At 41.8% G+C, this 23,519-nt stretch overlaps 1 protein-coding gene across 1 annotated transcript in view; it reads left to right on the plus strand.

Annotated features, from left to right (window-relative positions):
* Positions 1-23,519, plus strand: part of myripb (myosin VIIA and Rab interacting protein b) — a gene marked incomplete at its 5' end in the record, with an annotated part of 118,393 nt that overhangs the window by 72,258 nt on the left and 22,616 nt on the right. Inside the window, 2 exons of the mRNA XM_080050593.1 lie at positions 7,523-7,659; positions 21,357-21,443. Of these exons, the coding sequence (XP_079906719.1) occupies positions 7,523-7,659; positions 21,357-21,443 (224 nt within the window). The remainder of the gene's footprint in view (positions 1-7,522; positions 7,660-21,356; positions 21,444-23,519) is intronic.

Raw genomic sequence — 23,519 nt, forward strand, 5'->3', positions numbered from 1 at the left:
CACACACACATATATCTTTAAAGAGCAACCGCAGCCAAAGACGGTCTCATTGCACCCAGCACTTTTCCATTGGGTATCGATTCACATAGACTGGTGGTGTGCTTTGAAAGGGGGACGTCTAAAAATAGATCCGGTGGAACAAATCCCCCTATATACAGTACCTGGCCTTCACGATGCTCACTGTGTCATTCTCCTCTACCTGTCTGTATCTCCCTCTCCCTGTTCACCCTTTCCCTGTCTTTCTCCTCCGCTGTTCCTCTCTTCAGTCTCTAACAGGTTGCTGCAGTAGACACTCTGTAGTTTGGTGTTGTCAGGCAGGTTCCCTCTGCTCCCTAACAGGCTGTTTAGACTGACACTTGAGTACATTGGGCTCTGACAGCCTCCATATGCTATTCCCCCATTGCTCTGTTTATCCCGTGGTCTGTGTACAATGTCTGAGGGGTTTGAATCAAGGTATTGACCTTTACCCAATTCCTCCTTCTCTCATTTTCCAGCGACCGCTTTTTCCTTTCATACAGTGTACCTGTGTACGCAGCTGACATTATTATCAAGCTGAGCTTATTCCAGAGACTGTGGGTTGGTAACTCAAAAGAGAGTTTTCTTCTGCAGAATGCGTGCTGGTTGATTGATACATTGGAAGTGAGGATGGCTGGTTCTCTGACAACAGCACAATCACGCTAACGACATAGCCAGTTTTAAGCTCCCCTACACACCTCAATGTAGCGCAATAAGAGAAAAAAACAAAATAAAATCTCTTTAAAAAAAAATTATGTTTGTAGTTATCTCACAGGACATTTCATATCAGCATTTTGACTCCTCCGTAATTGGTCAAATACAGGGCTGCAAGGAGCTGTAGTTTTTATTATCCACACAGAAAAGCAAGACAGAGACACACTTAAATGGTGGAAAGTGTAACCACAGTATATATACATTATACTGTCCCCATATTTCTCCACATTGCTGGGCTGCTGCAGAGCTCTGCATCCCTTAAAATCCCATGTGGTGCTATGTGTGTTGTGTAGAAGCAGTGGGCCGTGAGCTGATTAACTCGCTTCCCCAATACATACTGTCACTTCCACACAGAAATATATGTACATATGCTGCTGCCTGTTTAGGTTTTTTCATTGCATTGGGAGAAAGTGATGGAGGGTTTTCAAAGTGACCAATATCTGATATAATTTTTAGTAGTCCTCCATCCTAAAAATGACCCATATCTGCAGCTGAACAACAACACATAATGTGACATCTGGCCAGCTGACATAATAGTCCATGCCCTAACCTAATTGTCTCAAATGCTGAATTGCACTACTGTATGAATGCTCTACTTTTCAGACTGCAGGCACATGGACACATTTAGACAGATTGTATCAGATTTCAAATTAACAATGAATTCCAACATGTTTTAATTAACATATGTTTAGCTGTTTGGTCTCATTGTACAAACCTTACTTTTGAACATAGGAAAAAATGCTTCACAAAATGAACGAAGTATGATAATAATAGATTGTATTTTTATTGCGTACTGAATACTCCTATTACATTCATCTTCTGATACAGTTGAGAAAGTGTGATCTATTTCCGCGTTGCCATGTTGACAGCCTTGAAGAGGATATGGTATTGAAGAATTTTCACAAAACTCCAAGTGATAGTTTTATGGAACATTGCAGAAATCCACACATAACATTACATGTCTCTAATGGGGACAAATGGATTATTTAGCTAGTTTATCTGTTTTTAAACCTGCAGCAAGGGCGCAATTCTAGTCCTTTGCGTTTCATTAAATGATATGGAATCTGTGTTGGCAGTGCCTTAGCGGCACAGAATAGTCCTAAAAAATACTGCCTTTGGAAACCAGACACCGTGTGAGCAGTTGATAATTCATTTTGACCCCTCCGTGCTCCTGTCTAAGAACCCTTTTGCCCAAATATAACTTATTGCCGGTCTTCCATACTTTGCCACGGGCTCTTCCAGGTGGGGACATATTAATCTGTAACACTCTGGATGGTGAAGGTCTGAAGAGAGGCATGGTTGATGAAGAGGGAGAGAGAGAGAGAGAGAGAAACAGAGGAGAAGTTAGATCGAGAGGGAGAGAGTAAAGTCGACAAGCTTTAGGTATCAAAGAAAATGTAAGTAGGACGTACAGATGGCCTAAATTATGAATTTTTACCCTGCAGTAGCTTGTACGGTATAGGCTAAATACAGTATCTGCAGTATACCAGAAACACAATCAAAACAGTAGAAATTCAAACTGTTGTTGAAAACGCGGGGCATTGCAAATTTGTGCCCAGTTGTAGGGGTCTGTTATTTTCATAACCCTCTGCTCTGCCAACCGCTGGGTTATCCACTAAGTAGAAACAGACCCTCATCGTTTTCTACAGAGCACACAGAGTTTGGCATCGCAGGGGATATAGCCAGCTGCATGCACACACACACACACGCACACACACGCACACACACATAAAATACGAAAAAAGATGAATGAGGAGGCAGATATAAGAGACAGAATGTGACAATGATAGAGGAGAGTGGCACATGTATAGACAGAAAGTAAATTGAGGATGGACACATGCACATTCATTCTTTTTATATATATTCCTCTACCTGCTTATCTCAGTGTCAATCACAAAGGCACATGCAGCAGGCGATCAGCATTCCAGCTGCTTCCTGGCAAGGTTATGTACAGAAGCACACTGCTGGGAGAGAGCTGTTTTTCCTGCCCGCTGCAAACCAGACGCTGTTTTAAATCACACAGACAGGTTAGAATGGCCGTGCCCTGGAAAATCTCATACTCTAGGCTTTTTAGCAGTTGACCCACGACCTTGCCCTTTGTCGTCCGTTTGGCTTGCTTTGCCAACACTGCACTGAGTTTATTTCTAGAGAGCAATTTTTATTGCTGTGGTGTAGCCGGCACAGACAGCATGATAGCCCAGGGAAAATCACTGCAATGAATATGAAAAACAGTTGGTAAAATAATGCCTTGGAAAATAAACAGCTAAAAACCACATAGCACTATCCTATGTGGTCTGTGTAAGTAGTACAGACAGACTAGGAAGTGAGCATCCTAGTTTCATAATGATGCAAAAAACTACACTATAGTTCATCCATATTCAGACACAATCTAAATGTTTCTCTCGAGTAGTATGCTGTCTATGTCATCTTTTCTCAGTTTACAGCATGTATAGAAAATGAATCGGCCTTCTCCCCTCTGGCACAAATCTGCTTCGACGTGTACAAATAAACAACCAGAGGGCGGCAACAGATGCAGATAAAAGGCTATTCATTCTTGTTTGGAGTGAGATTTTCTCCCCAGAAACAGAAATTAATCAATATTAATGTCCCTTCCCTTGTTGTGCGCTTCATTAGTTTTTCCGCATGGGCTCTGTCTTTAGCTGAGGATATATTTGGGTTGCAGTTTACATATTTGTTTAACAGATTCAGGGGCAGCAACGTAGAATAGTGATAAGACAGAGTTTCTTTTTTTTTACAAATGGAAGCACGTTTTATTTCACACACCACTCTGATGCCTTTGAGTAAGACACTGAATCTCAATTGCTTCTCTGATCTTAGCCCTTGTGTAGGGAAAGGGTAAATAATTTTTTTTCTATCAGGGATCTGTAAATGTGAAAGTATTTCAATTACCCAGTCCAAGAAGATGTCAGCACAGACAACTATCTCCCGATCCACACACCATCAAAATCGCCAAATTCAAATATTCAAAAAGACATACGCACGTCTGAAACAGAAATCCAAAGGGGAGGAAAAACAAAGCAGACAGAGCAGGCATGTATAGTTTGACGAAAAGGAAAAACACATGGAGGATGAAGTGGTTGGTGTTTTTGAAATCCTTGAGGAAAGTCAGAACTTTAAAAATAAATAATTTTTCTATATTACATTTTTCAAGTGCTTGGAGAAGTTACATCCCTGATACACAATGGTAGAGTTGATATAAAGAAAAAGCCCGACTGTGCTAGATATAATAACTCCTCCGGCTTCTTCCTCATTAAGACCTCACAGCTCGAGGGGCTATGACTTCGCGAGCATCAGGGGCTTTGATCTAACCCCGGAGCCCAGAGAACAATCTGCTTCGTCTTATTTTCCTTCTATTAACAAGAACAGTCACTCTGCAAGTCTTCAGAGGAGACTAGAGCGCCTATTTGATGTTCTGTTAGGGTCCACCCCCAGCCTTTCTTTCTTCTCCCTTTATGTGTGCGTCCTTATACAGCAGCAGCCTCAACTGTAAGCTGAACCAATTCATTGGAAGGCTGAGAAAGTCAATTATGGTAATGGCTTCCCTTTTTTTTGTTGCCAAGGGAAGTGGAAACTCAGCAAAGCCCGATACTTTTCATTGCACTTTTCCCCCTGAATATGCTTCTATATGTTTTATTTAGAGCTCATTTAGAAGTGCAAATCAATCTTTTTGAAGTATAGCTAGAGTGCGAAAGAGGGCTGTTGAGGATGAGAAAGGGAGGAGATTCCATACAGGGCGAGTGATGATAGAGGGAAAGGGTAGACCCAGTGTCACAGGAATCCCTCTTACTTATTCATGCAGCAGCCGAGCAGCAGGGAATCTCCCAGGCCTCATTATGAAATGTGTGTACTTGCTCACGCAGCGTTGCAGCTCTTGTTTGAAAACCTCATGCTTATCCACTCCTCCGTCCTCCACTCATTCTTTCTTTTTTTAGACCAGATCACTCTGGGGAAGCAATGTCATGCTTCATTCATCGAGACGTCTCTTCGGCTGTCCTAAATCCCCACCCCATCCCTCTCTCTCTCCTTTGTCTTTCAAAAGGGAATGCTTGGCTAATTTCAACAAGTTTGAGTAGCTGGCATGGAAGGGAGGGAGCAGATGCCCGAGCTAAAGTTTGCATTTACTTACCATCTGTTTTTGCTCCAATTGGAGTGACAGGCAGAAGAATTAAAGCGTTGCACCACAACACTATTAGCCTCAATATTAAACCAAAACATGCATGCATGTACTGAAACTAAAACTGTATACACTATATTTATACTTAAAAAAACTACACTGCTGTATACAAGGCTAACTTTGGCACCTTAGCCTTGCTCTTTATTGAATTTGGGGAAGTTAACTCTCCAGCATTCCCATTAACTTTGCTCACTGAATCTACAGCAAAATATGCCAGTGACAAACGTGGACCAAAGACCCACTGTTTAAAAAATAAAGAATTTTGAATTGAAAATGTGCCCCCGCTATCATATAAAACTGCATTCAAGCTATGATAATGGATGCCTACAACGCTAGCAAAGATGGGCTTTAGCAAACAGCCAATTCATTTTCAAATCTTCATTCCGAGGGTGTTGCTACTCAAGGCATACAGCTTCATTAGAAAGTGAATTAAGATTCCAGTCAGAGACAACCATACCTCCACCATATCTCAGCTCTCTCCTGTTCTTCAATACCCTTTTTCGCTCTCAGTTCAAAGGTCGCTCCCTGTGGCTCTAGCTCATTTTCAGAGCCCGGATGGAACTTATCTGTATTTCTGCCTCGTAGGATGCCACCTGGATGCTGCGTTTCTCCTCCAGATTTAATTCATGTCTCTCTCTCTCTCTCTCTCTCTCTCTCTCTCTCTCTCTCCATCTCTCTCTCTCTCTCTCTCTCTCTCTCTCTCTCTCTCTCTCTCTCTCTCTCTCTCTCTCTCTCCTTTCTTGGGCCCAGAGAGAGATATACAGTATACAGTATTTATATATAAAAAGAGCCAGGCATCTTTGTCGGAGCTCGGCAGCCGCCATCAGAGTGACTAGGTTGACCCGTGGCATGGAGCTAAGGAGCTGAGGCCCATTGAGCTGATGGAGGCCAGTGGATAATAAATCCAGTGAGAAAGAGGGAGGGAGGGAAGTGTGGAGGGAGGGAGGTTAAGAAGGACAGGATGGATGTGGCAGCCAGTGCAGCCTCGGGGGCACTCAGGATCCCTTTATTAGCTTGGCTATTTTCACCGTCCCCCTCTTTTCATGGCTTGTCTCTTCATTTAGCAGACTCATCAACATGCATGCACACACACACACACACACACACACACACACACACACACTAAAACACCGTGTCATGTGCTGTGTGTGCACTCTCTCAATCTTCTCCATGCTCTTTCGTAACAAGTAAGTGGGTGGGTTTCTACAGTGTCCGTGCCTTCATCGTAGTGAAGCAATGCGGCTAACTGATGCATTTTTTAAATAATGTTTCTGTAAATCTATGGAGGAAGGAAATGAAATATCAGGCTTTCGGCAACACAGACAAACACTCCTTAATTGGATCAATACGTTATCGATTTTGTTCTTCTCGTGGTGTTTGTTGATTATGAGAGAAGTATGGACCATCATTAGCCTTATCTTACAGAGAAAAGCATTATGGGTAAGGTTTGACCATGTCTTGGTTCAGGCAAATGCTGGACCTATGGGAAGAAAATGACAACATGTAATCAATGACATAAGAACTACCTGATTATATGAGTGCTAAATCCAATTCAAAAACTTTAGAATTTAGTCCACTCATTCTGTTCTTCATTACATTTATACAGTAGATATCAGAGGCTAATCGAAATCAATTACTGATTTCTTACTATTCCCTTCACATACAAAGGTAATCCACATATGGATCACTTGCAGATACACACCTACCACTCAATAGTTGCAAAACGCATATTCCCTTGTGTGTGTTTCAAGTTTTTATATGGCGTCTTTTCACAGCAAGTAAAGGGCGAACATGTGTGAGTAATACATGGTAGCGGCTAATGAATAGTGTGAAAATAAATACAGCGTGTGTTGGTGTGGTTTTCGTCTCCTTGAACAGTTCATCTGCTGTGTTTGTTTAGCTTGACTGAGTGACATTGGCATGAAAAAAAGCAAAAGACGAGCAGGAGGGGACTGCAGGATTATATGCGAAGTTGGCAGAGTTTCATGCAATCCGGCCCCTAGGCTGACGCAAAGGGAGCGCTCTTATTCGGGGCTTTTCATAACCCTCTCCAGTTATGAATTACTGCTTATGCAACGGGTTGGCATTTGACCTCTCACCACCGGTCATGTGAATGAATGAGGAAAAATCTGGGAAAATGATTTCACGTTAAACCTATATGCCTGCCTCCACTGCGGCCATACATGTTACAAAACACAGCGTGGATCCTGCATAATGTTAACGGCTACAAACACTTTCCATACTTTTAATATGGCCTCCAGAGAGAGAGAGAGAGAGAGAGAGAGAGAGAGAGAGAGAAGAGAGAGAGAGAGAGGCATCCCTGAATCTCACAAGTAAAGCCAATTATTTTCATACAGAGATGAATGAAGTATATATCTATCTGTAATGCTTGGTTATCCACACTTCTAGATGAATAGGAGAGTCTCAACTTAAGCAGATATCAATGGAAGGCTTGGCTCGACCCTCAAAGTTATAATCCCGTTGTATTTATAATCAAATCTGAAATCCCGCCAGCTTTCTTTGCCATCTGTTCTTCTTTTGACTTAATGTCATGTCTTCTGTCTTTCTTTCTTTCTTCTCCTCTTTCCACATCTGCAGGGTTTTGAGGACACAGTCTCTGGAGTGGTATTATAACAATGTGAAGAGTCGTTTCAAGAGGTTCGGCAGTGCCAAGGTTTTGAAGACCCTGTACAGGAAGCACATTATAGAGAGAGGAGCGCTCTCTGATCTCCCAGGTAACTTCAACCGCTTGCCTTTTGTCTTTTTCTTTTTAATAAGCCCGTGTGCGTGGTCTTTATTACGTTGCCATTCTTTGACATGTTTAACTTTTTATCTCAGCGGCCCTTCTGTCTCTCTGAAAATGTTGTGTCGCTTTGTGATAAAAGTCATTTCACAGTCTTGGCCCTACCGAGAAGCAACGCAAAGCAACTTCGCTCAACCTCGAGAAAAATATTAATGGCTTCATTTGAGACGCGAGGTTTCTGGTCGCACATTAAAAGCAAACGGTGGACAAGCTCACTTGACTGATTCGGTTTGCTTTGTTGGGCGATCACTCATGGCGTTCACACATTCTGTTCTCTCACTGACTCGTTGGCTTAATTACTTTGTCACTGGCATGTAGGAACAAAGATTATTCAGTGTGAAGTTCAGGCTGTTTTTTCATGGAACTATTTGTGTTTTCTTTACACTTTTAAGTACAAATTAAAGGTGGATTCAGCTATTCTGGAGATTGCATGCTGTCAAAATCCCTTTTTGTCACAATCAGTGTGTGTGCTGAAAGCATGTTTCTAGCTAGGTTGGCCTCCTTTGTTTACATACCAGTTAACAGAGTCGTGGCTCTGTATTAAGACCAGATTTTATTTTCAGCGTGAACTCAGTATACTACAGACAGGTAGAGGAATGTGAGGAGGTATCCACTTATTTTGAAAAAAAAAGCGAGTGCACCTTTTAATGAGGTCAACAGCAGTTACTTGATTTGCGGAAACCTACTTCCATTCCGTGGAATTTTGAAAATCCTCCATGTGTTGCGTGTCAGTGACATTGAGTGAGTGTGGGCGAGCTGCCCCGCGGGACTCGCTTCATGCCAGTTAATCCCTGGCGGTGGCTCACGGCCACTTTGCGTCCTCAGTGAATTGTTCCTGTATACAGCACAGCACAGCGTAGCAGCAGCAGCAACAGCAACGGCAGCTTTTCATTTATCCAACCCTCCACCACTCCAGATAACATTGTTTTGACCCGGGCTGCAACATGATCGCTCTGACTACAAGGCATTATTTTTTCAAGCCCGGTACGTGGGATTAAATGGATGAAGAGAGTGCGGTTGGGGATGAATCAGGTCAGACTTGAGGCAGAACATGGCAGAAAGAGGTTGAGATGATGGGGGGGGGGGGGGGTTGTTTAGGAACACTTCCCGACCACAACTTAAATTTATTTTCTCCAGCTGTATGTATCTGTTTCTGATATGGAAGGCCTAGAGTGATACGGACAAAAAAAAACACTATTGTATTCATAAGATGGTTAAGTCAGTAGAGGAATACAGAGACACTTTATCATGCTGGCAATGCTTTAGAATTTATGTATTTTATTACTGCAACATTATTAGATTTTCCTTTTCGCAGACAGCACGTCTGGCCATCTGGAAAGCTGATATGACTATATGTACGGGCTAAAATAGCCAGATTTGGCTCACTGGAGATCTAAAAATATGTTGGTCGGAAAGAAGCTTATTACTATTTAGCCTAATAACATGGTGTGTCAGTTGAGATCTGCAGTAGGTATTTACGCAGCTAGGCAGCCTAGAAACATGAAAACATGACACATAAACACAACTGAAGACATTAAAAGTGGTTGTACCACTAAAACAAGACAGAAAGCAATAAAAGGCTTGTGTGATGAAAGCATGGGGAGAGCATAAAGAGATGAGCATTAAATTCTTAGGTTGTTTTTTAAAGGCAGACTGTATGGATAAGTGTTCATCTGTAGTGGAAGAAAGCCAAAACTAGAAGGATTAAATAGAGCATCACAGGCTAACTTTTCTTTTCTTTTCCTTTTTGCTGACAGCATCTTTGACATTTCACAGTTCATTTACTTATTTTTTTCTATCCCAAGAGAGTTATACACTCAAAGTACTGTAGGAAACTTGCCCATGAGAAATGAGGAAATCAGTTGTAACTGTAGCTTCTTCTGTGGTGTACGAATGGACACAATTATTTTTCCCACTGAACCTCCAATTTTCAAAAGATTTTCTCCACTTCTCTCACCCCCTACCTCGTAGCCACTCATCCTCATCCTCTCCTCTCTCTTACATCATATCGGATGGGTGTGTGTGTGTGTGTGTGTGTGTGTGTGTGTGTGTGTGTGTGTGTGTGTGTGTGTGTGTGTGTGTGTGTGTGTGTGTGTGTGTGTGTGTGTGTGTGTGTGTGTGTGTGTGTGTGTGTGTGTGTGTGTGTGTGTGTGTGTGTGTGTGTGTGTGTGTGTGTGTGTGTGCGTGGGTGTGGGTGGGGATTATGTGACTCGGCTGCTGCTCTCCCAACAGATTATACCGCGCTTCCAATTCTCAACTACTCGCATCGCCGCTCCCGCTAACTGGCTAGCTGACTTGCCATATGACTATTGATTAACTGGTGTGTGTGTGTGTGTGTGTGTGTGTGTGTGTGTGTGTGTGTGTGTGTGTGTGTGTGTGTGTGTGTGTGTGTGTGTGTGTGTGTGTGTGTGTGTGTGTGTGTGTGTGTGTGCGTGCGTGCGTGCGTGCGTGCGTGCGTGCGTGCGTGCGTGCGTGCGTGCGTGCGTGCGTGCGTGCGTGCGTGCGTGCGTGCGTGCGTGCGTGCGTGCGTGCGTGCGTGCGTGCGTGTGTGTGCGTGCGTGCGTGTGTGCATGTGTAAATTCTGTTTATGTTGTTTGCATGTGTCTGATATTAAAAGCTGGGCTCAGGTAGTGGTGTCGCCTTGTACAGGAGAAACGTAGATTTATTGTGTTGTAAATATCTCTCTGTGAGTTATGGTATCATTTAATGTGCATCTTGCATGAAAATCTATTTTTTTTTTCATCCCTTCACCCAGCCCCTCCATGTTATGCTGTACATCAGTTTGAGTTAAAGGGGATTGTGAAAATGTCAGCATAAATAAAGGGAAAAAAGCGAAGGATAGACCTCTCAAGAAAGGATTGGCTTGTAATTTATTTCAAAGAAAAAGGCCTTTGAGATCCTCTTAAGCAACAAATAATGGGATATGTCAGTGTTTGAACAAGTCAATAAGAAGAGATTATCGCGATGTATATCAAGTAGTCCGTGCTTTCAATTGAGCTGAATATAATGAGATTTCAGTTCAGCCAGTAAATCAGCACTAGATCGGGGAGAATAATTATCAATTTGATGGAGATCTTCCACATTACCAAGCGAGTTTTCCCTCCCTAGTTTGCGCATAGAATAGGGAGCTTTCTGTTAATACTATAGGCTCCACTTTTCCTGCATGTAGAAAAGCAGCCACAGGAATGTAAAACATTCTCGTAAAACGTTTCACAACCATGTGTAACAAATAGGCTGCCACTAAAGTACATGTGCTAAAGAATTTTCCAATTTTCTTTTTCTTATATAAGTCACCAAGGGGCCCAACGCTTATGAAATCAATTCTTTTTTTTTTCGAGTGTAAAATGGCAGCTAACCTGACAGTCCCAGAGAGAGAGATGCGACTGTATTACATCTCTCAGTGTTCCCAGAGAGCACGTGTGACCTTCAAGCCAAGGGAATGGGGAGCGAGCCATTCTCTAGTGTGAAGGGAGTTATGCTACCTGTAACAAATACCATCCTGTGTGTGTGTGTGTGTGTGTGTGTGTGTGTGTGTGTGTGTGTGTGTGTGTGTGTGTGTGTGTGTGTGTGTGTGTGTGTGTGTGTGTGTGTGTGTGTGTGTGTGTGTGTGTGTGTGTGTGTGTGTGTGTGTGTGTGTGTGTGCGTGCATGCCAGTACTGCTCTACATTAATTGATGTGGCCCTTTGGCTAGTTTTAACTTTAAACATGGATAGACTTTTGGTGACCACAAGCTTTAGACAGGAACAAATGACACACATCAAAGAAAGAAGACTTTATAAATGAATCCAATATTATAGTTTTCTGGAGCAGCTGAATTCCCTTTTTTTCATTTATAACTGCTCCTGGTATCTCATTAAGTTGATTTGCAGATGCAGAACATTGATCCGACTGCCTAATAAATAAGTAATTTATGCCCTGACACCAGCATAGATTTTTAATGGAACAAATAGATGTGCCCAGCAGTTGTGTTGACTCAGGCATGAATTAATCCTGAACGCTTGTAGCCTGAGGTGCACCAGAGGCAACGTGTCAACAAACTAAAAATGATTGGACCTGACAGAAAACAGTGGAGACACTGTATAATGTTGCACCAAAAGGTTAGAGGGCAGAAACACTGTTATTTCATGGAAGGCACATGGTGCATCTTACTGTTTCATATTAAATGAACTTGTATATTCAAAAATATCAGTAAAAGTGTCTTTGGACATTCTTGAGATTAAACTAGCCAATACTCTTAAACCAGAAGAATTCAAAAATCAACATGAGAGGTTATAAGCCCAGAACAAACTACCACTTCCTGCCGTGTTAGTTTTGCTTAGCAGTCACCAATTTCTTATGGTTTACATTATATTCCAACGCTTAGCTGTGGCTGTGAGTCTTTCAAATATGTATTCGGGGGTAGGGTATAATGTTTGTTTCCGCTGTGATAAATCAGCATAATCACACTGGCTAATACTTGTACTAATACTTATTATTTTGTTAACGGCTCAGTGATTTGTTTAATATCTCCACCACATAGTCATTTTTATACATCACTCCCTAGCTCTCTAGCCTGGTTTCACGGTACACCATCAGCAATTTTGAGCCATGAAATGCAATGTGATGAGTCTTTTGACGTAACAGAAGCAGGAATGATGATGATTTTTTTTTTTTAGCCCATTCATTTCAAACAGGGGATTACTGTTGTCCCACTTTTCTCTCCTGCCTTTTGTGTTTGCTGTCACATCCTTTCCAAATGTCTGTAGGAGGCTTCCCACCTTCCCAGGGAGATGGAGTTGGCAGGAGAAATGTTCGAACACATTATCACCTTCAAACATGCTCTTCTGCCTGGCGGGAAAGTTGAGAGAGAGGGGAAGTAATGGAAAAACAGATGAAGTGTTTTGAAGCTGTCTATGACTCTTTATAAGACCATAACAAATGGTGTGTGTGTGTGTGTGTGTGTGTGTGTGTGTGTGTGTGTGTGTGTGTGTGTGTGTGTGTGTGTGTGTGTGTGTGTGTGTGTGTGTGTGTGTGTGTGTGTGTGTGTGTGTGTGTGTGTGTGTGTGTGTGTGTGTGTGTGTGTGTGTGTGTGTGTGTGTGTGTGTGTGTGTGTGTGTGTCATTATCACTGAAGACATAGACTCCATTCACACCTGATGCAATGATGCGCTTTAGAACTGGCAAAGACAAGTTTTAAGGCATTGTTTGTATTTATGTTTAATGTTTAATTACTGTCATTTTCAAAAGTAGTGAGAGGCAAATTACTAGAGAATTAACACATGGACTGCATCAGTTTCGTTTAGTTGTGATCGGAATATGAGCTTTTCTCCAGGGTAGCTTTTTTGACAATCTCTGTGCTATGTGTTTATGAGCTGGTGTCAAAGTCTGACAAGTGGGCTTCCATTTGACTTGCTAAAGAGCTGTTTTGCTGGAATATCAAAACCCAAAAGTTACAGAATAAACAAACCCATTCTGCTAGGAGAAGCTGCAACCTTGCCAAATGGGATCATCGCTCAGTGTTAATGAAGGCTTGCCCTCCACTGGCCGCATTCAAATCTGTGTGAAAAGTGTTTCTGAAAATCGTATTTCCCCACTTTGGCCCACTTTGTTTTGTAGTTGTTTCATTATGCTGAACAAATGCTGGCACTTTGTGTGGAGCGGCCGAGGTCAGATAATAAATCTCCAATTCATTTCCATTTGTTCTAGCTGTGGGGGACATTTTTATTCTGTTGTTGTTGTTGTTGTGCAGCAAAAGCTAAATGAATACCAATGTTTTCATGACAAACTAGGACCAGTATCGTTTTATAACTTTGGCCATATGAAGAAAGTAGGCTAGGAAGTGAGTGATGAGAAGTACACTTGTCTAGCGGAGTCAAAAGTGTGCACTATGCTGCTGATCCATTTCTGTCTAGTGAGTGATCACTGAGCCAAAAACTGTCTCAGCCATCAACACACTACAGTGTAGTGTGGGTCACTCAGATGTGACTCATCTAGTGAGTCAGCGCCACGACAAGTGAACTTGGCTCCAACACTGATCTCTAAACAGAATGTTGTCACTAAACACAGGGAACTGCTGATTCATCATGGTCTCTCAACACATTTGTATTCATTCAAAAGCTTTCTACAGGGCTCTTTAAAAGATGAATGTTCAGTGATATGGCTGAAGAAGTTGAGACACTCTTGGGCCTATAGTCATTTAGTGGACTGTTCGTTTCTGTTGTCTGTGTAACTGAGAGTGCAGTGATCTATGTAAGGGGACTGGATGGCAGATTGGTAGACAGTAGCCAAGAGCCACTGTTGTCCAAAAGCAAACAATCACAAGACTTGGACCAAATCAGTGTCAAGAATGCTATACTGACTCTATTTGTTTGGTACTTAAACCCATGCACACACAGCAAAAGCATTAGCAACTTTATCTACAGCAGGGGTGTCCAAACTACGGCCCGCGGGCCCGCTTTTTATTGGCCCGCGGCCGATTTTAGAAATATAATGCAATATGGCCCTTTGAAAAAAAAATAAAAAATATATATATATTTTTTATTTTTTTTTGCATTTCTTAGTTAACCCACTTGTGCAGGGGTGTCAAAACTGATTGATTGGCCCTTGGCACATTTTAAAAATATAATGTAATATGGCCCTTTTAATTTTTAAATAATCTAAATGCACTCATTATATTACAGAGAAATATGTCCCATAAAAGAAAAAGAGCACCAAGGCCATCCCAGAGGACCCTGCATAATATTTTTATTTAAATTAATATTATTATGGAAAATCCATGTGTCCTTCTCCAATAGCTTCTAATTCATCTGACACAGTGTTCACATTTTTTTTCATACAAAATTCTTCAGCTTTAGCCTCTTAATTTCCCTCTCAAAGTGCACCAGATTCATGCATTTCACTTTAAAAACTTAAAAAAAATCTCCCGGGGGGGCATACCCCCGGACCCCCCTTGGAGGGGCGGGATCTCGGCTGTCTACTATTTTCACCAAGCTGGACATTAGACGTAAAAGCAGAAAACACTGGGTGTATTAAATGGCATTTAACAAGAGGGGGAATGTATCTTTTTAATGTACAAGCAAAGTGTTGCCGTGAAGAAGGATTACAATTTACGAAGACACTATGAAACTAAACATCAGAGCAGCTACATGTCCTGATAAATGTATTATTTTTGCAAAGAGGCCCGGCCCTTCGTAGATTTTTCTGTATGTGGCCCTCAGTGAAAAAAGTTTGGACACCCCTGATCTACAGTATATAGCACATTTCATATACTTTACAAATATAAAAAGCAGAAAGGAACATTCATTTAAAATAGCCCACAATTAAAAGAATGATTGAGGTAAATAATATAGTCATTAAAAAACAAGTGATAACTTTTAAAGATAATATAAAAAGTACATATACACAATTACTGTTAGGAATACTGTGCAACTTGTAGCCGTCAATCATAGGCACATAGAAAAAGGAATGCTTTTAACCTGGATTTAAAAATTGCTTCATTTGCAGAATATCTAGGATGATTAGCTTTTGAAATAACCATTCATTTTATACAGGCATTTGTGCTGTTTTTAATCATTAAGATATTAACTCTTACATCTTGATTGATCTTTCAACAATTGAGTAATTTTGCATAATTGCTGTTTTATGCTTTTGTTTCATGCTGTGGTTTGCGTGGGATTGACATTTCCTTCTACTTTTGGCTGCGTGGTGAACTTTTTCCCATGGCTGCAGGCTGCCTTCTGGGTCGTTTTTCGTTGCTGCATTGTTCTTGCACTAGAATGATTAGCCCGATCAGGCTCCTTTTTGAAGTCAGCCACGTTGGCCTGAGGGTGACAGTAGTTGCATTATGAAAATGTAACAATTAAATACTAAAAGCTATTTCTAATTACCGGAGACATTGTCATCCCTCATTTCATTTCCCATTCCAGCTCTATCATTTGAACTTTAAAGGCCGTGTGAGCCGTGCAAACAATACATTTTCAAACAAACTCACACACAAACACATTAACACACACACACACACACACACACACACATCATTTGTTATGGTCTCATAAAGAGTCATAGACAGCTTCAAAACACTTCATCTGTTTTTCCATTATACTTCCCCCTCTCTCTCAACTTTCCCGCCAGGCAGAAGAGCATGTTTGAAGGTGATAATGTGTTCGAACATTTCTCCTGCCAACTCCCTTCATTTGGCTTGCGTTTATTTAGTAAATAACAGCTTTAAATTGCACTAGCATCATCACCTGCTCAAGAGGTGAATACTTCTCCCAAATGAAAAGAGAGGAATGAACTGGGCTGGTCTGTTTACTCTGTGCTGCCGCCCGGCCTGTCGGTGATGTAAGCAGACATGCTGTCGGTTCATCCGTTGTTGGGAGGACGGTGTGTGTGTGTGTGTGTGTGTGTGTTTGTGTGTGTGTGTGTGTGTGTGTGTGTGTGTCTGTGTGTGTGTGTCTGTGTGTGTGTGTGTGTCTGTGTCTGTGTCTGTGTGTCTGTGCTGCCAGATGCTGCATTGTAATTGAAAGGAAACCGTCTGGACCATCCTACCTCCTTCCTCCTGCTTCTGCTGTGTTGGCACGTAAGGAACTGTAGCTCTAAGTGGAGCTTTAAGAGCTCATTTATTTATTTACTCTTTTTTTAATTTTTTATTTATTTCTTCACACATTCTTGTGTTGTTATTCATTTCACTGAAGGTCATTCCTATATTGAACAGGCAATAAGAAGGTCATCCCTACATTGAACAGGCAATAAGAAGGTCATCCCTACATTGAACAGGCAATAAGAAGGTCATCCCTACATTGAACAGGCAATAAGCAAAGTTTCTAAATGGTTTGCCCAAATCCTCAAGGTTTGTCGGAATTTCATTTGCACCAAATGATCAGACCATTAGGTTTTATGTACAGGGGCCAAAGTCATGTACCATGTAACCGAAACAAACAATACATAAAGGCAAACGAGAAGCTGTAAGAAAGCAACATCATAGACAGAATCCTTTTTATTTTAGACAGTTCACCTATTGAATTACCACTGTGAAAACAGTGACGTCAGTCAGGTTACCGATAGCGACAACGATGACCTTCAAGCTGAATCTATCAGCCTGGGCCTCCAGTAACTTGGCCAGGCAGATGGAGGACTATATCCTGAGGCTCTGTAGGCACAGAGGTCGAGTTGTTGAAGGCTGCTGAACGGGCCCAGCACATTGCCTGTCAGGAGGAAAAGGTCAGTGAGCTGTCTACCAGACTGGAGATGGAGAACAAGTCATATGGAAGCAGTTCTGAGCAGAAAGACCCACCCATCAGCAAGAACTTGAAGCTCAACGAAATGAGAAGATCTTAAGGTGATCCAGGGGCTAAGGGATGAGCAGGATGCCCTCGGTCAAGAGCTGGATGGCCTGGAAATACTTTAGGACTTTGGGAACTGGCTTCAACCAACCCCACGCTTTCCACCAAGCTTAAGGCTGAGGGAGAGAGTCAGTAAGCCCTCCACACATTCACACTGGACTAGACGAGTAAAGGTTCTGCCACTTCCTTGGTTTGAGGAAGAGAAAAAAAAGGAGAGGCAGGACGGAGCTCACCTCAAACTAAGCCCCCTACACAGAGGCTCAGCTACTTCATAACACACTGCAGGATTTGTGAAGGATGCAGAATTGCTGGACACAAAACATTCAAGTTGGCCTATGTGTATTTTCCACACACAGACCGCTCACATCCATCACACATCTGCACAGTAGCCTGCAGTGTGTGCAGACACCCTTTGCCACATGCGAGCAACCGCTGTCGTCTATCTATGCGGTTGCCATGGCGATATCGAACGATTTCCTCCTCCTGTGAGCGGATAGTAAGTGGAAGAGGAATAAAGGTGAGACGATGGTCACGGGAGGAAAATACACAAGTTGTGCCGTGAGAAGGAATGTACTGTACTGAGAGACACACACACATACACACACACACACACACACACACACACACACACACACACACACACACACACACACACACACTGACCTTCCATCACCCTCTCTAATGACCAGGCAGCAGCAGTCGTTCAGGGCCAGATCATGACAAATGCATCTCTCTGTTGTGTCACAGTCAGGAGTCATCATGCCATTGCTGCCTTGTCATGACTCTTGGATGGAAAGCAGTAACTAATGCAACGAATGACAAAATAATGTGGTGACGGAGGGGAGGGGGCGCTCTGTGGTCACTGGCATCCTAAAAATGCTTTTCAGTCTGGTTAGGATGCACCGTTTTAACCATGGTAAATCAGGAAAGGTGTCTGAACTATGTCTTTGAAGTGTTGATATCCTGTATTTAAAGCCGCTCTAATCAATATTTTCAATGACAATACGTCAATTAAAAAGGCTCTAGCTGACATACCAGCAGAGAATTATTACCTGCGGTGTTTTTCATCTCAGCTCTATGGAGCCCAATGGCGTCCTTCTGCTCATTGTTGTGGTTTTCATGGCCTGCAACTTTATTATTTTTGGTAACTTTCATAAACCTCTGATGAACCGTTTATACACTACCTGCCTAGAACCAGACATGCTGGCAGACAAATAAGCAGTTAGCTAACATAGTGGAGGAAATAATATGTCAGTGTTGTTTTACAGGTTGTTGCACTGCCCCCATGTGGTCAAGAAATGAATGAATGCACAACAAAGACCTCCAAATGAAGAAAATGTGTGTCATTCACATCTATTGATCTGTCCTATCAGCAAACATGTATTTAAGTATTTTGATAAGGTGTGTTATAATTGAGTGGCATTTGCATTTTGTAGAGTTGGCTCTAACCTAACCTTTTACTGTTCACTCTATACCAGTGCATCACACTAACCTGGTACAGTATGTGAAATCTCAATCAGCAAAGTCAGATAAACGTGACTCTAGTCGAGTGAAAATACAAATATAGGGACTAAAATAAATAGCAAAATGCCTCAAAACGTTAAGTAAATATGTAGGGCAACCTCTGACCACTGCATCTGGCAAACTAATGGAAGTGCTTAAATAGGATTTTAGAGTTCAGTTCAGAAAGTAACACATGTAAATTTTTTCTGGCGTGTGTGTGTGTGTGTGTGTGTGTGTGTGTGTGTGTGTGTGTGTGTGTGTGTGTGTGTGTGTGTGTGTGTGTGTGTCGCTGTGTGTGTCGCTAAGTGTGTCGCGCCCACCTGTCTGTGTGGGGATTCTTGCAAGGCGGCTCATTCTCTCTGACGGCAGTCCTTTTGTGTCTACATTGTCCCGAGTTCCTTCAGGTAATTTCCCCACCCGCTGTCTCTCCTTCCTCACAGCCAGACACTATAATTCAGCTCTAACCAAGCGAGAGCGGTACAGCTCTGTCGTACGCCGCTTCAGACAGAGTTAGACAACTCTGAGAGGGGAAGGACGGACAGGTGGAGCGTGTAATGATTCAGGGACTTGGACTAGGCCTGGAAATGGAGCTCTAATACAAACTCAAATGCACACTCCTCGTAGCAACCAATAATGTACTTACTGCCATTAACGTTATGATTGTTGAAAATTGAGAAGACGATAATGTGGTTACTTTAAAGTGATAAAAGGTTTCGACCAATAATGTACTAACTTTCTGCCCCTTGTAATAAGTTATTACATTTCTGCCTGGTTGCAATGGTAAGGGTACATTTCATGGAAGTGTAATACATTATGGGCTCCGGTTATTACATGCTTAAATGATTTATTTTTAAACCCGGACAATAATGTAGCCTAACGACCAGCCATTAATGTTTATTACTATGGGCAAAAATGTATTACGTTATTGGTTCATGAATTCTCTTACCTTATTGGCAAGTTAGTAGCATACAGTATCGGCTTTTATGACATTAAAGTGGAACATTTTGGAGGGGTGTAAGCTACTGTTAAGGCATTTGCTGCCTGTAGTTAGATATTGTGGAGAAACTTCAAATATTCTTCGTTCTTTTGTGGATGAGTTAACTCTATGTCACTGCCTGTCACAATGAAGTCATCTAAGAGCTTGGCTTTACAGGCTCTGCACTAAAACACTGCCGAACTCTGACAAAGCGCGGTCTGTCTTCCAGTGAATCTCAAATAGCTGAAACATATCCGACAGCTGGCTGCGTTACTGCAACTGCCAATGGTAAAACACTTCAAAAGAAATGCCATCTTCTTGAATTTTTATCAATTTCTTTATTTTTTTCATTCATTCCTTCATGTGTTTGGCTCATCAAATTTAAAATTGTTTTTAAAAATATATTTTAGAGAGACATACCCTTGTGGAACATACCAAGTCATACCAATGGCAACACTGTGGTGCCGAAGAGTCATTTGGCTATGTGTACTGGGCTGTTACGGTTAGCTATGGCACTGTCCAGTAAGTGGATCTGGCTCTCTCTCTCTCTGTAGTCAGACTCGCACCAAACCACCGCAGGCTTTGGGCTGTCTCGCTGCACTCAGCCAGAAAGTGTAGCCTGTCCAACAGGAAATAGCTGACTAGATTACCGGTGGAGGCCAGGAGACCAGCCAAGGGAGTCATGGAGTTTGGTTGTTGCCCGTTGTTTTGTCAGTAGCAGAGGCCAGAGCTCTGGAACGAGGCCTGAGTTTAGTAAAGAGGTGTGGGTGGTATTTACCTTTGGCTCTGGTTAGTGGATGGAAACAAGTTTAAGTGAGTGAGGACTAGGGGTGTGGGAACCAGACCCAGGCTGCTCTTTTGTTTTGAAAACAGGCTGTGGTCAGGGGATGACTTGGACATGTACCTGGAGTGTGTTCAGTCAGAGGAATTCCCTTCCCTTCATTAAGGGCAGCATTCTATTCCACCTTGGTGGTCTGGCAGGTCCCTCTCCTGTGCACTGTCTGACAGTTTGTCTACTTAATAAGCTACAGGTCCATTTATACCCTCACTTCATTCTATTTGTACAGCTGGGGCAGATGAGCAGGCCACAGTAAACGGGGAACCACAGGAGAGATGTCTTACAGCAGCTAATGGGCCACTGAGGGAATAATGTGGTTTTTAGAAGGCGGGGATGTTGTAACCACTACACCTTCTCTCCTGGCTCTCTCCTGGCTCTTTCAGTAGACCTGCTGCATGAGAATTATACTCACAAAGTTTTCCAGTTTAAGGTCAGACACACAAATGTCAATTTTTTTTTGCTGTGTGTCTAGACTTTTGGAGTTTGTTTGAAAAAGATACGTCCGCAAATATAGCACTAACTCACGAGAGACTCGGCCTGAAAGAGCCATGAAGACAACATACGAGGAATACACTACACGTGCACCGAGAATAGGCCTGTGAGAAATGCCTGGTGGAAGTAGAGTAGTCATTTTTCTTTCAACTGTCAATGCGTTCCTTACTGATGTTTTTCCTCTTTATGCACGATAGGGGGATAGGCATCAAGTTAGAAGAAACCAAACAATACAACTGACAGGAAAAATAAAGGGGGGTTTTAGTGGAATTGTGCGCAGTGTAACCTACTTTTTAATGCGTCGACAGTGTAACAGAATGTGAAGCTACATCATTATATGGTATGATATGAGCGGAATATTTGCATTTGTGTGACAGGCGTCAGTTTGAAGGCTTTCATCTGAAGGTTTCATTTGACATTTCTCTCTTTCTCTCTCTCTCTTTATCTCTTTATCTCTTTCTCTCTTTCTCTCTGTCTCTCTGTCTCTCCCCTACTTTTTAGAAAGCAGTGTTCACGAGGGAAGCACCGGCAACGACAACGATGGCAGCGTGTGTGGCAGTGACTCCGCCTTCTACAAACAGAGTGAAGGTGAGAGACCCAATGATGAATGAATGGGCAGCGGTTTAAGTGGCAGTGCAGATGGGTAATTTCAGCCCCACTTAAAATCGACACTAACCTTGCCACTTTACAGCTGTTCTTGCCTCATGTGCCCTATTGATTTCTTTCTTTTGTCCAGTTTTCTTAAATGGATGGGCTTTTACGTTTGTCGCACATTGTCATCTCCATACAACAAAAACATTTAATTTGACAGTCCTCTTTTGGTCATCCAACTGCACACACATTCAATTTCACAGCCATGCACACAAACCCAAATCCAGGGGACACACACACGGAACCACTGGCCATGCCCTGTCGCACAAATGCACACACTAGATAAAAAAAAAAATCATAGCTTTCTTCACACACCACTCACAACACGTTCAGACACACACGCTGGCGTCGTTTAATGTGCACACATACACACACTTTCATTTACAAATAAATAATAGCCGCAATGATAAAGCTAATTGAATTTGTTGTTAGGAGAAGTTGTTTGTGCAGTAATCAAGATCTGCCATCTAGATAATGTGTGTGTGTGTGTGTGTGTGTGTGTGTGTGTGTGTGTGTGTGTGTGTGTGTGTGTGTGTGTGTGTGTGTGTGTGTGTGTGTGTGTGTGTGTGTGTGTGTGTGTGTGTGTGTGTGTGTGTGTGTGTGTGTGTGTGTGTGTGCGCTCGTGCGTAGGTTTGCGTGATCTGTGTTTTCATTAGACACAGATGGTGTTTTAATGGACTTGTTTCCCTATGCTGCATTGTTTTCCTCTAGCTGTTTTGTTGGGAGTCATTTCCCATTTCTGTTGCCACTGTACTTTGAGTTTTCTTTTCTTTTGTACCAAATGGTTTGTGTAATTATAAACAGAATGAGGGAGATTTCAAATTTCAACAGTTTGTTTTGTGGCCAGAGGGTTGAATTAAGGTTTCAAACCGTTCTGCTATTGACCTACTCAACTAATATAGCATCTACCAACTTCTAACTTCTACAACACTGACTTAAACACGATGGACAGTTAAAAAAAGAAATATAACAATATCAGTGATTCTTGAGAACCAGGACAAAAGGCTGGGACAAAATGTAACATTGTAAAATTGTAGATGTTATTAGGGATTAAGAATAGAATGTCTGGAGCACAATTATCCCCTTAAATTTAATTGTATTATTATTATTATGTCAAATTTATGACACTTGTTATCTTCTCATGACGTTAAAAACAGTGTGTCCTCAGAGAAAGTTTCAATCTTTCATATGCAATAAAACCTATTAAAAATGTACTTTAATGATTAAAAAGAGCTTTTTTCATCAAAGGCAACACAAAATAATCTCTCATATCAATAAAAAAAAAATTCTACAACACATTCATGTTTTATAAGGTTTCTAAGTGGGGAGACACTTTTTGTCACCACCGTCAGACATTTCATTAAAATGTAATAAAATCAGGCAATATGAGGGGCAACTGTCTCCGTGAAGGACCTATTGTCAGACAGGCTCTGATTAGTGTTGTTGTTAACAGAATTAAGTTTGCCTTAATTGTATAATATTTTAATGCTGCAAACAATTCATGCATTCTGCTGTGAACTTTGTTCTAGTTAACTTAAGAGCCTCAAAGATTTTGGCTCTATACAGATATATGATGTATTCATGTTCACGATGGTTAAAAGTTCATGGAGGAGAACTCCCTAAAATCTCCCAGTGCATTGCTTGATTACAATCTATGAATTATTACACCTGTATCCTGTGAGAAACATCTTCTGTGAAACACATACACACAGTTGGTTTTACACACACATACCAAAGACCAAGATGAAAGAGGGGGAACTTATGTTCTGAACATAAGTTCATATGTACAAGGTCAAGTTCTTGAATCATCTCATGTCTCCGTAATTAAAACTCATCCCCCAGATCTTGCTAGAAACTCAAGGACCTGGACACACGAACAGTCTTGTTCGCATACACATTAATTGCCTGATATAACCTCTGCTGTTTCAAAAATCTACCAGACTTTGAAAAATGCCTCGCCAGATCTCTTTATTTAAAACACTTTTTGATAAGAGAATTCCTGCAACAGTTGTA

Source organism: Ammodytes marinus (genome assembly GCF_949987685.1).
Source record: "Ammodytes marinus genome assembly, chromosome: 21".
Classification (NCBI taxonomy): Eukaryota; Metazoa; Chordata; class Actinopteri; order Uranoscopiformes; family Ammodytidae; genus Ammodytes; species Ammodytes marinus.